The sequence below is a fragment of the Colius striatus genome, chromosome 8 (genome assembly GCF_028858725.1).
Source record: "Colius striatus isolate bColStr4 chromosome 8, bColStr4.1.hap1, whole genome shotgun sequence".
Taxonomy (NCBI): domain Eukaryota; kingdom Metazoa; phylum Chordata; class Aves; order Coliiformes; family Coliidae; genus Colius; species Colius striatus.
In genome coordinates this window covers 26708469-26725542 of record NC_084766.1, presented here as the reverse complement: position 1 = coordinate 26725542, position 17074 = coordinate 26708469, and the positions used below count along the sequence as shown (strand labels likewise).

The window sequence follows — 17074 nt, the reverse complement described above, 5'->3', positions numbered from 1 at the left end:
GCACAAATGTTTGGAGAAAAGCTGGTTTTGTGAATGTACCTATAAGTAAGATATCTATATGTCTGCAAGGGGGTGTAGGAAATGCTTATCTCCATTTGACTATGTGCAAACTGTGCAGGGGAGAACAGAGTGTGCTCAGAGACAAAGTCCCTGGTCTGTGAGTATTTAGCATCTATTTTAATCTTAAAACACTGAGCAAAAATTCTGGTAGCACTGCAGAGAGATCATGTCAGCAAGAATAGTTCTACTGAGAGCATAGCAAATCCCCTAGAAAATTAAGAAACTGGTTCAACTTGTGGCAGTGAGGGCATATGTCACATGAAATGGAGGCTAATAAATTCAATGCTTAAACAGGCATGCTTTTCTGGGTCTAGCATTAGAAGCTATTACTCCTCTGGCAGAGGCTACCAGCTCACAGAGAAGACGTCATAACCTTTCGTACAGATACATTCTGTTTCAGTACAAAACCAAGGTAGCTTAAGAGCTCTTTCAGCACTGTCCACCACAGGTGTGGCTTTACTTGACAAACGAGTGGTTTTCTTGCATGAAATGCTTAGCATATATTAGTAACATCTTTAGTCATGGCAGCCTTCACAAACAGTACAGAGAATATACTGACAGGTCTCAAAACACAAAATCTGTGGATTCAACACTTATTTGGCAAATTAAATGAACCAGAAATAAATGTAGCAATGTGCCATTAGGCCCACCTGCTTGCATGTTCAGTCACTCCTGCAAATGAAAAAGTCATATTAAAACCTGTCTTTGAGAGCCTATAATTCTCTTCAATACTGTAAAAGATGTGAGAGATTTAAAATATGATGCCCAGATATACACACAAATACATTTCTAATGCTGCATTTAATGAAGAACAGTAAGAACACACAATTTTTGCAAAGAGGTCTCCAATCAGCTTGTTTAAACAAATGAGCTCCTAACACCAAAAGAAACCTCAAGGATGAAAGTATCAGATATTTATCTCATATTAACAGCCTGCCAGCATGACTCTTCCAAGAGATTTTACTAAGCTGAATATTACAGTACTCTGGAGACCACTAGCAAGGTGGGCAACAGGGGATCCTTTCACATTAAGCAATTCCAAAAAATACTGATAACTAGCTTTATCTAAACAAGTTTGTGCAAATTTGTTTTACTTCCTAAAAGGAAAAAGAATTTACCATCATTTTTAACACAACCCTCTTTTTTCTTTTCTTTCATGGATGGCCAACCTGTTACTCAACTATGAATGGCTATTATTTTACTGCTACACATAATATTGCCTTGGCCAAAGGATTTTTTGGGGTCAGCTATCTTCTTACACAGGCCCTGCTTAGTTTTATGGTAAGCCAAATAACCTATGAACATCTAAACAGCAGCCTCTAACAACTGGAACCGTGAACAGCATTGTGTATACCACCATACCACCACATAACACTCAAAACCTGAAGAGGCTGATAAGCTCATTGCTTCATTGTGTAACTCAGCACTTAGATGCCAGTTCTGTATAAGTAAAACAATTTGGTTTGTATATTTAGGGGGTTTAAAATAATGCAATTTTTCACTCATTTCTCTTCAGAGACTCTTTGGGAGCAGCAAGAATCCCAACACTGCATCCACTCATGAGAGGCAGAAAAAAAATTGTGTGCCACATATAAACAGCAAAATGGTTCGTTCCTACTTAAATTCAGCACATGGTTGGATAGGAACTTGGACAGTACATTCCCATCTGCTTCACAGACAAAACACATATCTATTCAAACTAGAATTTGTGATCTACTATATATGTTTATGTTGTAAACCCTTCTTCTGAAATAACCCAGGCTGGAAAGAACAGCTATCCAAGGTCCCAGTGTCTGCCAATTGCAATAGGATTTGCACCATATTTCAGATCTCTACATCAGAATAACAGAACATGTCCTTAAGTGACCTTTACTCTTCCTCTAGTATTGGTAGTGAGATCCCCAAGGAAGAGAGAAGAATGGAGAGAGGAAAACAACATTCCCAGAAAGGAACAAGTGAGGTGGAAGCATTAAGTTCTATCAGAAAATTCCACTTCAGCTGGGAAAATGTTTCCTCTGCTTTTTAAATGACAATTCACATATGCATTACATATGCATTCAGGGCTAAGGAGTCAATCTTATTCCCCCTATACCCTATTATTTCCCATACATGCAGACAACTAAAGGAATAAAACAGAATGGAGCAAGGATGGAATGGAAACAAGTTTCTTCTCTTTTTTTCTTAGGGTTTTACGATTCTGCAGCTCCAGTGTATCATGATTTTATGTGTGGTTTGAAGCAGGGATATTGCCACATGATGACTATGGACTCCTATTTCCAGTCCAAATACAAACTGTCCGGATAAAATGTTAGGGACCTAAAACATTCATTTCCCAAAAAAAACCCCACAGGAATGAAGAAATCACTTCTGACATCCAGTGAGCTGTCAACAAATTAAAATTAGATCAGGGGAAAAAAAACCAAACAAGAGCAAAAACACAAGACAAAATATCTCCTTCTACCTTAGCTTCACTCAGACTTTTACTGTACAGGTTTCTCTCTGTTCTCACAGCTTCACAGTTGTTTTGTTGTTGTTTTAATTTAATCTCAGACTCTTCTATTTTCTTCTTACAGTCACAGATCTGCATTTCTTGTATTTCAAGATCTTTCAGGTGCTGGATGACCTGGATCAGAAAGAAGTGAACACAAAAAAGCCATCATCACAAGATTATAAGGATGGGGCAGAGTTTGTGATTTTCTTCCAAGATGACAAGTTGAAATCTCTGTGATAAGAAGTTTTAGCTAGAGCTAAAAATCATTTCAGTCCAAATATAAGTTTAGCCTTTCTGCATTGTTTATGTGGGACAACATTTTATTTTAATCTGATACCTAGGTTTTGTTCCAGACTAAAGCTTATAGATGGGCACATACTTAATTTAAAAACAAGCTACTGAAATGATTTCTACTGAGTGGGTTCAACCATAACAACATAAACAGCTTTCATCAAGAGTAGCCTTAGGTAATTTATAGAGCAAAGGTACACTTTGTGTGTTGCTTTGAATGTCAGCTGTATGATAAGATGAGTGCAACTGCATGTTTTTTCCAGGAAGCCCTACATAACATCTTAGGGTTTTTTTTAATGAATACATGATCACAAACTGTTGATATATAATCACAATAAGAAGAAAGTCCATTAACGTAACTCGCATTTGATCTAAATAAGTAGGTAATCACTATGAGTTGTTTCTATGAAGGATTAGAAGCCATGATGTGAAGATTATCTAAAGAGAACAGAGTACTGTCAACTGTAGAAACAAGATCACAGGTAGTATTGACAAATAAAACAACAGAACTTTATAGGCACCTTTATTAAACAGTTACCACCATCACAATACATAAGAATTACTACATTAAAGCAGCAAAAATACAAACAGTTGCTAGTCATTATGATGGGCTTTCTAATTATGTTTTTAAATGGAAAAACCTCCCTCCTGCTGTAAAAAGTTTACAGTGAAGAAGCACAATCAACCAGTACTCAAACAGAATCCGGCAATACAAAGAACAGAATTTTTCAGGTTCACTGCCCAGGGAGAAAACAATGTCACTCTTAAAGCTGGGGAAAAGATGAAGCAGTAAAGAAAAAGCTGAGGAATCACATGGACAAAATCCAGTGGATAAGTCTGTTTACAACTGCATTTCTTACACAGTTCTCCTGACTCTGTTTTTGAAGGTAGCAGTTTGAGCCAAGAATTACGTTCCTATGCCAAAGCAGAAATTTCTTTTTGAAAAAAGAAGTTTGTATCAAATAGTCAATAACTGTGACATTTGCAGTCAATAACATTGTCCCTTGCTTAGCAGTAAAGCCTTATGAGTCTAACTATAGGGCAGGAGTTTAATTAATTGATCATTCTAAAGGTACCTCCAACCAACTTTGAAGATAGGGGACAGCTAAATATAGAAAATTTTATTACAGCAGCAGGAATACAATTCAAGCACATTTGTAGCTGACTGCAGAGGATCCCAGGAACTGCTTACAGTGCAATACAAAAACACAGTCCTAGTTTATAACCTACTCCTGTCTTTTCCTTTTCTGTTAAAACAACATGCCAATAGTAATAGCAGAGAGGAGAAATCAATAAAGCATGTTTTCTATCTGCGCTATGGTGATCATAGGCTGGAGTAAGACTTGAAAGTAGGTCACTGCATTTTTAAGTCTTAGTTTTGATAGAATATAAGGGCAATAAGCTTGTGAACTGAGTTTTCTGACTGAATGCTGACTCTGCTTTTTAGGGAATGATTAACCCCAAATAATTCTCCCTCATGAATACAGAAAAGATACACCCAATGTTTCTCAACAGAGCCCCATGGGAGGCTGAGCTTCCTGAATCCTGATTTAGTTGATAGCACACTACACCTCTCAGATTTGGCAATGAGAGGCCAAAGCTAAGCAGAAAGTATTAGATATTCATAGTTTTTGTCTGTACTCTCACAGGTTTTTTATCTGTAGACTTACCTATCATCTATTGGTGGTGAATCTACTCAAGATCTCAGTAATGGTACTGTTCTTATCTGCTTATCTTTATCTAGTGACTCTTAGAAGCACTGCCATGGTCTTAATGTTATGCTTGTTGAGCATTGTGCTTTCCAAAAGTTTATATAAATTTTAAAAAGGAAATATGTTTTTAATTTTCATGGATATGTTGTTAAACTGGAAACTTAACGCTTCAAATGGCCGTTTTTTTTGGCAAAAAACAATATCTTAGAGGCTGTTTTTGTGACCTCATATAAGGTGACACTGAAAGGTATACTTCGCTGCTTCCTTTTCAGCAGCCTAAACCTTCCACAGGGAAACAAAGATTTCATAGTCCAAGAACTTAAAATAAGGAAAAGGAATATTCTACTAACATCTGTAGGTACTGAGCTGTAATAAGGGGAACACAACAAAGAGCAAAGAGATTTTTTTTTCCCTTTTGTGCTGGCAAATCTAAAAGCTAGACTATTCAACAGGTGACTCTGTTAAGCCAGTGTCCATGAGAACAAATGAGCAATCAGACAGGACAACAATTAGAAGATCACGTCTAGCATGAATTCTCACCATTGTGGATATAGCTTTTCAGTCTGTTCATCAGTTATTCAGTAGTAAATGATGATTTTGAAAGAGGCATTCTGCAGCTCTATGGATTCTGTTGTGCTGTAAGTAAACAGACAGCTTCAGAGCCAGCAAGGCTCTGTCTGCCTTGCAAGAGTTCCAAGAAATCTTTGGGCTTAGAAGGGTTTGACTCTTTACCAGTGCCTACACAGTTCTGAAAGTGTGCAGCAAGGTCCTTCAGAGCCAACTTGAGGGTAAAAGTTGAAGGAAGAGCACTGATTGGCCATATGATCACTCCCATCAGCAGGTCTTTCCCCACTAGTTGTGAAATACCTCCTGTAGTTTTCCACTTTATCAAGTCTTCCTAGGTGAGCCTAAATATTAGCTAGTAGATATAATAATCCTGATCCTATGCCCTCCTTCTAACCCTATGTTTTGCCTTGTCTTATCCTGCTAAACAATGAGTAACTTCATGCAGGTAACTTTTGCAGGAACAAGACTATTGTCTCACATACTCCTGTGCTCAGAACTACTCCTGCTGCTTTTTACCTGAGCCAGGAATTGTCCCTGTAGTGAACCACAGAAGCATGCAAGTCCTTCAAAAACTTTCAGTCACAATGCAGGCATCATTATACAAACAAATCAAGTGCCACAACCCATCTACTGAGGCCCTGACTTATAAGAAGTGACAGAAAATTTGCAACCAAAGTGGCAGGGGTAAAAAAGAAAAAGAAAACAAGCAAACATTTGTCCTTTTCACTCTCAAAATATGGTGAGCAACGCTAAATGAAATTTAAACTAAAAGCCTTGTAATTCTGAGTGTTACAAATTACTCCCTGGCCCTAACTTACAATGTTCTTAACTCATATCTATGCTATTTGAAATGCACCATGAGGGAAGGATCACAGAATCAGAATCTCAGAATCTCAAGGGTTGGAAGGGACCTTGAAAGATCATCTAGTTCAACACCCCTGCCAGAGCAGGACCTCCTAGAGTAGGTCATATAGGAACTCTTACAAAGATATCGAGCACTGTCAGCTCTCACTGGCCTCAATTTGAAGACACCAGTTGTATGCAATATAAGGTCTTTTGTGGATAAGACAGAACAATCAAAGAGTCACTTCCAACTGCATACAAAAGTTTTGATTGTGGAACTCAGGCCATAGAGGCTTTGGTTTGATGTCCATTGCTACTTTCATTTCCCAAATGATCACTGAATAAGAGAAATACATGACTGGACTCCAAGTCACTCACAGAAGACATGTTCATTGATGAGGTTCCCTCAGAGAGATCTGGAACAGTAATATGCACTGACAAGAAGAAATCTTTGTAAACTGTGTGAAGAACATTGATCCAAGCTTCCTTTAGCTGGCACATTAGGAAATGAATATCCCATCTTTACAGTTTTGAGAGTAAGACTGGAAAGAACCACTTGCACAAAGACCAGTTCCTACCTTCTGTTTGAGCTCATTGTTTTCATTGATGAAACAATCTCTCTCCTTCTCTAGTTGATAAATAATCTTCCTTTGTTTCTGAGCTTCGTTCTTATAATTTTTAATTTCTTCTTCTAGTTTCTTCACTGACTGTTCATGAAGCTTCACCAAATTTATCTGTTTCTGATAGGCATCGGTAGCCTTGACCAAGTTCTACAGGGAACACAAAATAACGACTCTTGAGCTGAAAAGGCAACACTGCCACCACTATAACAAAAATATGCCAGTGTCTAAGTGGATTGGGGACTTCTCAATGTTATTACTCCTTATCTAATTTGTTGAGTTGAAACACTTGGGCCTCAAATCTGATTTTTAGAAAAATAAATCTGTAACAAAGCTGCTAAATAGACTGCAGTTAACTGAAGTCAAAATGCTCAAATCTGCATTACAAAAAAAAATGATAGGATTATTTATAAGTGCACATAACAAATGACTGGAAAAAATCTTACCAGCTTTAAGGCACTTAGATTGTAAAGCATGCCAAAATAAAGAATAAAGCCAAATACCCTTCCTTTTCATGGCCTAAACATCAAGTTCAAATTGAAAACTAATCAAGCTTAGTTTAAAATTATGCATAAGGATTAAACAGAAAACATTATGATATCATCTTTACAAAATGAGCCTTCTGGTCCCACTTTGAAATTTCTTTCCTTATGCAAAACATATTTGTTACCTGCCAAATCTGAGCCTCTGCTAGACTCAAGGGACAAAAGAGTGAATCTACACCAAGTAAAGCACCTCAGAAATCATCTTTTAGCATTGAATTTATTAGATTACACTTTAGGAATGGCCATAAACATGAGATGCTATTCTGCAGTACAAGAACCTGGGGCTGATGGAAAATGATCAGTATGAGAAATGGATCTAAAAGCAAGGATGAGTATTAACACAGCCTGCCAAGCTGCTACGTGGTGCATCAGCATTCTTTTACTAGCAAAGATTTAGCTTGCCTAGATTAATATTAAACTTCATATGCTACAGATTATAAAAGCACAGATGTAATGAACTCTTTGCATATCAAATAACAGGTTTGCAATAAAGGTGGATACATGTAGCATTTTTTAACTCCCTGACAGTTTATGTGCTAAAACATAGAAAATCTTTTGTGTCTTTATAGGCACTAATGCTATTTCAATGCACAGAACAGCAGCAATGTGAGCATCCACTTAAGGAAATCCTAATGTTTTATTTAATGTTACTCATTGTAAAACATTTCTGTGTTGTTGCTTTTAAACTACAGACATTTCATTCTCAAGCTGTGAGACGTGTTTAACAGTATTACCAATGCAATCTTACCTTGCTTAGCATATCCCTTTGCCTCAAAAGCTCATCTACAGCTTTCTTGTCAATCTCTGCCTGCTTTTTGGCAGCTTCCAGCTCTAGAGGAAAGGAGAAAAGAGAAAAAATCCTGAGTTCAAACTGTAAAGCTGTTAAAAACGTAGAAACAACTTATTGGACTTTTTAAAAAGCCTTAATATTACATGAGCAGTTCAATTAGCTGTGACTACATTGTGCAACCTCAGGTATAAGATAATGATGTTAATGCTTGCTTGGGTACTTCAAAGACTGCAGTCACTGTAATTAATGGTATGATGACTTACTATATTTGAGTGTTCAAACCAAGATACCCCAACAAAGCACACTGAAAATTAGAGCCTTTTAAGAATCTTCAGTGGGAGCATCCAAAAACTGAAGCACTTGCAAAAACAGGGACTTTCAAAATTATTCTCATCCCTCTTTGTGAAATCCTGTTCTCTATTGAAGCAGGGAAATTTTACCAGCTTCAGTGAAGTCAAACTTCTTGCTATGGGTCAAGATTAAGACTAGACATATACAATTAAAATTATATTGAAAACTAGAAACACATGTTTTCACTGTATTTTATAATTAATTAAAACCTACAGTAACTGAGGAAATGTAGTACATTGTAGTGCTAAGGTGTGTTCCAGCCCCAGTTCCTGCAGCCTTTCCTCATATGAAAGATGCTCCAGTCCCCTGATCATCTTGATGGCCCTGCGCTGGACTCTTTCCAGCACATCCCTGTCCCTCTTGAGCTGAGGAGCCCAGAACTGAACACAGGACTCCAGATGAAGCCTCACCAGGGCAGAGTAGAGGGGGAGAAGAACCTCCCTTGACCTGCTGGCCACATTCTTCTTGATGCATTCCAGGTTGCCATTGGCCTTCTTGGCCACGAGGGCACATTGCTGGCTCATATTTAGTTTATTATCAATCAGGACTCCCAGGCCTCTCTCTGCAGAGCTGCTCTTCAGCAGTTCGACCCCCAGCCTGTACTGGTGCATGGGGTTGTTCCTTCCCAGATGCAGGACTCTGCACTTGTCCTTGTTTCTCTTTATTTCAAAGTGCATTTGATTTTGAAATTTATTCACATTTTTAAAGTATTTTTTTTTAAAGTGGCTTTAAATGCTCAAAAATACCCCAGAAGTTGTTTTCTAAAGTTAAGCAAAATATTTTGTTAGACCCAAGGCATTTTCTTCCAAAATTTCCAATTGACAAAAGTGTTGAAAGTTCCTTCTTAAAGTTTTCCAGACTTGTATGCAAGTCAAAGTCAATACTTGGACAGTTTAGTATGCAAACTGATCAACTGAAGTCCTAAATATGCCAGAACTGTTTTTCAGCTCACTTGCACTTATTCATCTCCAGACTGTATCTATTCAGCAGAAACAACACAGGAAAAAAAGATATTCAGTTATGTCTGCTGTATCTTAACCCCCATATGCTACATTATGAAAATTCTGTAAGCCTACAAGGTTTTCAAAATGCTGCCATGGCTTCCAGCTGTCATTTATACAGTCTCATACGAGGAGAATGACCCTAACACAAGGATGTACCCTGAATGAATAAATTACGGATCGGAAGGTAGATCTAGCCATCAGTTAAAACACCTACCTCTCTCCAGTACAGATATTTGATTTCTAAGGGTGTTTCTCTCATGTCCAGCATCAACTTTTTGTTCTTCTGCAATATGCAGCTTATTCTGGAGAACATCTCTTACTTTGTTTAGCTTTGAAATTTCAAGGCGCAGCTGAGTCACTTCATCTTCTCTGGCCTGCAGAACAGCAACAGGGAAAGGGGAGATAAAATATCCACAAAAAGAAAATGCTTCTGTACTTGGTTTGGACTTACTCCATGAAATTCAGGAAGCAAAGGTGTAAGTGTTGTGGGTCACCTGAGAGAAGATAATTAGCTAATTGAACAACATTAAAAATCATTTCAACAAAGGGAGCTATGGCAAGGAAAATGATAATCAAATCTTATGCTTTAGGGCTGATGATGATCAATAAAGAATCTCCAGCTGCAAACCTCTACCCAATTAGTCCTGCAGATTAAACACAAGCAGATCTACTTTCCTTTGAAGTATTAGGGACAATGACCATGATGAGAAAGATATATATAGTGTGGTCGTGTATTGCATGTACTGCATGTCCCTAATAGTAGGTATCTGTTATCCCCATCTCTTTCATAACCTATAGCTTTAAAGAAAAGCTAAATGTGGGGTTTGTCTCATTTGCTATGCAGAGGAGAAAATAATCAATCAAAACACAGCATAAACTGGTTAGTAGGAAACACAGCCAATAACCACAACAGAAATTGGTCCCTTTTAAGAAGTAAATATAACTTCCTCGTATAATTCAGTGCTGCTGTTAGGTTTTAGAGCTATCACAGACTATTGAGCATCAGATACTGATTCTGTTGAGATGGTGAATCCTGCTACATGAGTATCCTCTGGGAGGATGTGACTCCCCTCAGTTTTTACTGACAATAACCTCTGAGAGATTTTCATAGTTTGGGTGGCCCATCACCATAAGTGGAAGCACTCAGCATACTTGTAGTGGTTTTGCCTGGGCCGGGTTTTGGTAGTGGAGGAGCTACAGGAGTGGCTTCTTTAAACAAAGAGCTGCCAGAAGCTTCCCCAGCAGCTGACTGGTCTAATGCCAGTCAATTCTAAGATGGACCCACAGCTAACCAAGGACTGGCCAATTAGTGGCTGAGGTAACAGTTCTGTGAATAACATATTTGAGAAGGAGAAGTAGTTGCTGCGCAGCTGCAACAGCAAGTGAGAATATGAAAACATCTCCACAGACACCAAGGTCAGTAGAGAAGGAAAGAAAGGAGGTGCTTAGGCCCTGAAAGAAAACTTCCCCTGTGAACTACAGTAAAGACCATGATCTCACAGTGTAGCAGTGGGAAGTGTGATGAGGCCTCCCCCTGAGAAGAAGAAGTGGCCAAGTCCATCTGTGATGAACTGACCATGACCCCCATCCCTTGCATTGCTGAGGAGGGAAGGAAAGAGTCCTGGGGAGGGGTGGGGGGAGGTGTTTTGAGATTTTGTTTTATTTCTCATTTCCCTGCTCTGTTCTGATTGTTCATTAATAAATTAAACCATTTCTCCCCAAGTGGAGTCTGTTTTGCCTGTGACACTAATTGCTGAGTGATCTCTCTGTCCCTATCTTGATTCACAAACCTCTTGTTATATTTCTCTCTCCCCTGTCCAGTTTAGGAGGGGGAGTGACAGAATGACTTGGTGGGCATCTGGCACCCAGACAGTGCTAAACCACAACAATACTGCAGGATGAAACTACAAGCACAGTGACTACAAAACACACATCTTGGATCACAACTAGGGGTCTTAGAAGCTTTAGCAGTTGGCTTAATTACTAACTGGGCAGTATCTGCTACTTTTTAGTTCTCAGAAGTCTATGTGCATGATTCTACAAGTTCCATCCACTTTTTTTGAAGTTAGGATAAGATCACAGAATCAAAATCCTCCTTTTGACACTCTAAAGCCCTAAATGTAAGTCACATTTGAACACTTTGTGTGTAAAGTTTTAAACAATGATGCTATTGCTAGAAGTAGTGATAAAAGCAGATAACCTGGAAAAGACAATTACTTGTTTTTCAAATAGGGAAGAGAGATATCCTCCAGTCTGCCTAACAAAATACAACAGAAAACAAGCTCCTGCCATGCAGTCCATTAAGGATCCAAATCAGAATTGGCTGTGTTATATTAGTGATGAAGAGAGCTTTTAATCTGTCACTGGTTAGCTTTTATCATTCTGACTATCAGTTCCCACTTTATTTTTAATAACAAAACTCTTTTATTTAAAAAAACTCTCTTTTTATTTAAGTGAATTGGCTATACTTGACTAAACCTTGATAAGATAATGATTTCCTATTTTTTAGTGCTTTAGCCCCAATGATGATACAAAATGCAAGATATGGTAGACAGAGTAATAACATCTAACACTTAAACATTACCCTTTTTCACAAATGCTCTCAAAGTACCCTAAAAAGCATATGCAGGAACCATTTAGTCCTTCCCAAACTGAAACTCACTTGCTTCTGAGTGGTGCAAAACAACAGTTAATGCGAAGTCAGGCAAGAAAACTATTTACATCAGAAAGTAAACACCATCTTGGTTGCTTATATTTAACTTCCCCAACTCATACTGTGGAGGGGGGGCAAGTTTTAGTGTTGGAAGCAACTCCCTTCAGTGGAAGCTATCCAGGACACTGTCATTATAATGGATTAACATTTCTCAGTAGGTTTTGGCAACATCTACATTACGTTAATCACTGAAAGAAAGCAGTTGCCCTTATCTGAATATCTCACAATTGCAAAAAGGCTTTATGCTTGTCAAAAGTACCATGCATTATGAATACAAGATGCTGAGAATCTTGTTTTCTGCTGGACAGCTGCTGCACTGTCAGGGGATGGGGCTGGAGACTGCGTCATGATACTGCTACAGAAAGAACAGCACCCAGTGATAGCCAGATCTATCCCTAAAAAATCCTCAGATTTCCTCCAAAACTACCTATAGGGAATTATCTGTACCAGAACTGAGATCATCCCCATCCCAAGTGGTCATCAGAGTGATATGGCTGACAGGATGCATGCACCTTCTAGTACTTACTTTCAGTTCTGTTGTCTTTTGCTGGACATCCTTCATTACCTCTTCAAACATCACATTGTGCTGCTCACTCTCTTGCATGAGCTTAGTATTTTTCATCTGAACTTGCTCAAGTTCCTTATTAGCTCTTTCATTCAAGATCTGTTAAAGAACAATCCTATTAACTTTTTAATGTCATTACTCTATCTACATATACATGATGACAGAGTCTGCTGTCTCCCCAGGAGATAAGAGTTGCTATAGATTGTTGCCTGCTTAAAAACCACTCTTCATTGCTGATGAAACTTCTAATGGGAAATATGATACATGTTCATATTGACTAGGGGAAATGATAATTTCTAAATGAATGACACAGTGCCATTTTTTTTCCTGGGATCTTAGCAGGTCTCTCTTGCAGGTGGTAGATAAATATTTTACTTCTTGTTAGGCATTTGGCAAGCATCACATAACACAACTTGCTACATATAATTACTGAAAATGAATATGAGATTTAAATGACTTCAATCAGCAGAGGGCAGGGGAGCTCTGTTTTTTAGCAAGCAAATCCAACATTAATATGCTGATAACATTTCTCTGGGTACATGGTTTGCTGAGACCAGAACACAACCATTTTCCTCTCTAATTTGTCTTCAGTCCAAAGCCCAGAACAGCAGTTTTACAGTTTCTCCAGAGAACATATACTCCAATACTGGAGCTGCCAGTCTTTTCTTTTGCTTGCTGAGACTTCCCCCAACAGATCATCAAATGGTAGGGGTATATATATAATATTAAGATATTATTCCATAAGTAAGGAAAGAACAATCATCATATTTTTCACTTCCAGCATTATGATGAACAGATGAACTCAATGTGTAGTACGCCCTTAACAAACATTAAAGGAAAAGTGGAATCTCCCTCTTCTGAACATGCATGTAGCGGCAAAGACAACGTAAAAACAAAGAATAATGTTTATTGTGTTGCAAATGTCAGAGTAACATTGTTTCAGATTATTCTTTATTGAGATTTGGACATGGTAGGCATGAAGCAGGCATCACAGCCAACTATAGTGCAGTTGAGAAACAATAACCCAAGACATTGCAATAGCTGAGTCACCTTCTCTTGCAGATCTCTACACTGACTCCTGCACCATTGGATAGCCTGTGTTTTGGACAGTACAGGCAACAAAGACAGGACAGTGGTGAAATTAGTTAGTCTAGGCACAGCACTTTATGTGAACTGTTGCGTTTCCAGGATAGTTTGGACAATTGAATACCCCTAAAATCTGCACTTAGAAAGGTTGAGAGAGACTACAGAAATGCGAGGTGAGGAGGAAGAACGGAACAGAACCAAGAATTGTAGATATCATATTTTAAAACAATGTGATTGTCCTGGCAGATCATGGAGCTGCCCTCAAAAGCTACATCGAATCAGTGATGTTCAGAGAAATAATAAAGTCTTCTCTGTATCTCTTTATGTGAAGTATTTTACTAAGAATCTGTGTTGACAAAAAATTGTCACAGACCTCTATCTTCACAAATTCAGGGACCTGAAGGGAAGAAAAAGCCGTAAAAGTCATAAATTTACAAGATACACACAGCTCCTAAAGAAGTTTCCCTTGAGGTAGGACTGTTTTACAGTGATGAGATCTCCCCTGCCATTTACTGAAATTGCTTCTCTGAGAGTTTCTCAAAGTCAGGGAAATGGAGTGAAAACTTGAAAGTTCAAACACTTGCAGAACACAGCGTTAGGACATTTCCAGATAAAGTTTTTAGAAACAGTATGGGGAAAATCAATCAAAAAGGTTTAGGAGGACAGTTTTCTCCTCTTTCACAGAAACTCTTCCACAAGCTTGAGAGGTAGATAAAAATTATTGTGACAGAGAAGAAAGAATGGGTTGGAGGTAAAATGATTTTACCAACACCGCTACAGTCAATCAGTGGTAAAGCTGGCAGTACATGTCAGCAGTCCAAGACAGCATTCTCCTGGTACTGCCATCCATGCTCTTCATTGTTGTCTCATTTGCTGTGATCTTTCCAAGATGATTTGTAATAATATTGCAATCCACTATTGATTTCTGTGAGGAAAGCTGTCTGAAATCTGTCAGAAAGCTTTATGTATTTATTTATTAGGAAAGTAATATTTATATTAAAATAAATATGTATTAAAAGTGTTGACAAAATAATGTCCCTCCCTCTCTCTTCAGCAAAATCCATTTCCTTCTATTTTGACATCTGACCTTAATCTTAGACTTAGAATCATAGAATGGTAGGGGTTGGAAGGGACCTTTAGAGATCATCCAGTCCAACCGCCCTGCAGAAGCAGGGTCACCTAGGTCAGGTCACACAGGAACATGTCCAGGTGGGTCTTGAAGACCTCCAAGGAAGGAGACTCCACAACCCCCCTGGGCAGCCTGTGCCAGGGCTCCCTCACTGAAACAGTGAAATAGTTTTTTCGTATATTTAAGCGGAACTTTTTGTGTTCCAGCTTCATCCCATTACCCCTTGTCCTGTTGCTAGCTACTATAGAACAAAGGGATGTCCCAACCTCCTGACACCCACCCTTTAGATATTGATAAATGTTAACAAGATCACCCCTCAGTCTCCTCTTCTTCAGACTAAACAGCCTCAATTGATGAATACTTGACTTGATGAATACAGTGTGCCAGGTACCCTACCTTCTGATCTTTTAGATACTGTTCCATTTTCACTTGTTCCTCTTTTGTCCTCTGTATGTGTTCCTGTAAGTTCTTGATCTCAGCTTGCTTGTTACCCATTTCCGCTAGAAGATTTTTCAGCTCCTTCTCCATTTTTTCCTTCTTTCGAGCCTCTCGTGATGCCTCATTCTGATGCAGCTGGATTTCTTGCTCAAGCTAAAATCACAGAGAAGACAAGAGTTTTAAATTCTGCTGCCTTCTATTCAGGAAAACAAGGCTTCTCACCTCTCCTTCTACTATGCTTGTTTTTGAAAACAACAGCTTTGGCACTATTGAACCTACCACTACATGGAAGTAAAGAAGTAAATACATTCTCTAGGGTTGAATAAAACATATTGCACGAGGGAACCTATTTATCGATGACAAGAATTTGTTAAGCACCAGTCAGTTCACTCATGCAGAAGGGTCTGATACAGTTCAGAGATAAATAGATTCCTCTGGAGATGCAGTGACACAAATGCGTTTTCAGTTTTAAGTTCCCTGTGAAGTGGTACTTTCTGAATGTAGCATTAAAAGCAATTTGGGCTCAAGGTTGTACTGCAAGGATTTTTATTTTGATTCTTCTATCTCACCAGCAGAAACACTTATTACACTGATATTAAAGGAAAGAGAGAGACGTCAGACCAGTGTACATTTTCACAACTGCTCTCAATCTTTCTGCTCTCAAAATTCCTCTGCAGGAACTTTGAAAGAGGAGCTTTCTCTCATATTTATTAAACTGTATTGTGACTTCTGCTCTCTCCCCAAAAATGGAATGGAGCAGAATCAGCAGAGAGGAGACACAGGGGGTTGATCCACATGGATATATTCAGTTCAGCCACGGACCAGCAATTGAAAGATGTTCTTTGCTTAAAGATTCCTCTCTCTCAGAGCCCATGGATAAAAAGTTGCCAGAACTGACAAGGTCTTCCACAGGATCTTCAAAAAGACATTGTCATTTAAGCAGTGTGAAGTGGAGAATAATTTCATACTGAGAGAATGGGAGGTGGTTACAAATGCTGTAACAACCCTGTAAATGTAAGGGCTGATGAAGTGAGTATCAGAAGATGAAGGCTGGCAAGATTCAGTAAGTTCTGACAGGAGTTTCAATCCTTTCAATCTCTTTTCTGCCGTGACCACAATGCTGTCAAAAAAGCAAAGATTTATATTCTCTTATAATACATTCCCATCCATCTATTTTAGAAACAGCAATGAGTTCTGTGCATGAAACCCAGGCTGATCATTACTTTCCTATTTGTGAACCACAAAAAATTGTAAGCTAGATGCTGCTTCTGTTCCTTCTCTGTTCTTTAAGTGTTTTCTGGTTTTCCTTTCTCCTGTTGTCTTGCTGTAGTTCTTTATTTCTACTCTGCTTTAAATTCTTGTGTTCCTCATTATTATGGTTTTATATTTTGATATATTAGAGTTCTGTATCCCATCTTCCACCCTTTTCTACTTACTCTCCGTTCAGTGGGTATCCTATTGATCTTCAGTCATCTGTATCTCTAGCTGCTATGCACATTTAAAGGAAGCTATATTTATTGATGAATAAAGAACTGTCTATTCAGATGGTCAGAAAAACAGAGAATCTAACACAAAGAAGAGACAAAACAAAAGTAAAGCTGAGATGGAATATGACTGCTCTCTACAGACACTGGTGAGGTGATAAAATATTGAAACTAAAAAACAGTAGGCAAGAATCAATGTGAAGAAATAAACAGGAGACTTCTAACCATCAGAAAAGTGAGGTTCTGCAAAAGCTTCTCACCAGAAGTAAGGGAGAAAATCAGATAATTAGGTTTTAAGTCAGAATTTGATACATTCTTCAGAATTGTGGTATGTCATCATATGACAACCACTGCTAACAGCAAGGGACCTAGGATCTACATTCCA

The 17074-nt window shown here is 38.4% G+C and overlaps 1 protein-coding gene across 1 annotated transcript in view; it reads right to left on the bottom strand.

Annotated features, from left to right (window-relative positions):
- Window positions 1–17074, bottom strand: part of CFAP58 (cilia and flagella associated protein 58) — a 57133-nt gene that overhangs the window by 30937 nt on the left and 9122 nt on the right. Inside the window, exons 5-10 of the mRNA XM_062000726.1 lie at window positions 15164–15358; window positions 12514–12651; window positions 9489–9648; window positions 7878–7960; window positions 6543–6734; window positions 2522–2683 (exon numbers count right to left, since the gene is read on the bottom strand). Of these exons, the coding sequence (XP_061856710.1) occupies window positions 2522–2683; window positions 6543–6734; window positions 7878–7960; window positions 9489–9648; window positions 12514–12651; window positions 15164–15358 (930 nt within the window). The remainder of the gene's footprint in view (window positions 1–2521; window positions 2684–6542; window positions 6735–7877; window positions 7961–9488; window positions 9649–12513; window positions 12652–15163; window positions 15359–17074) is intronic.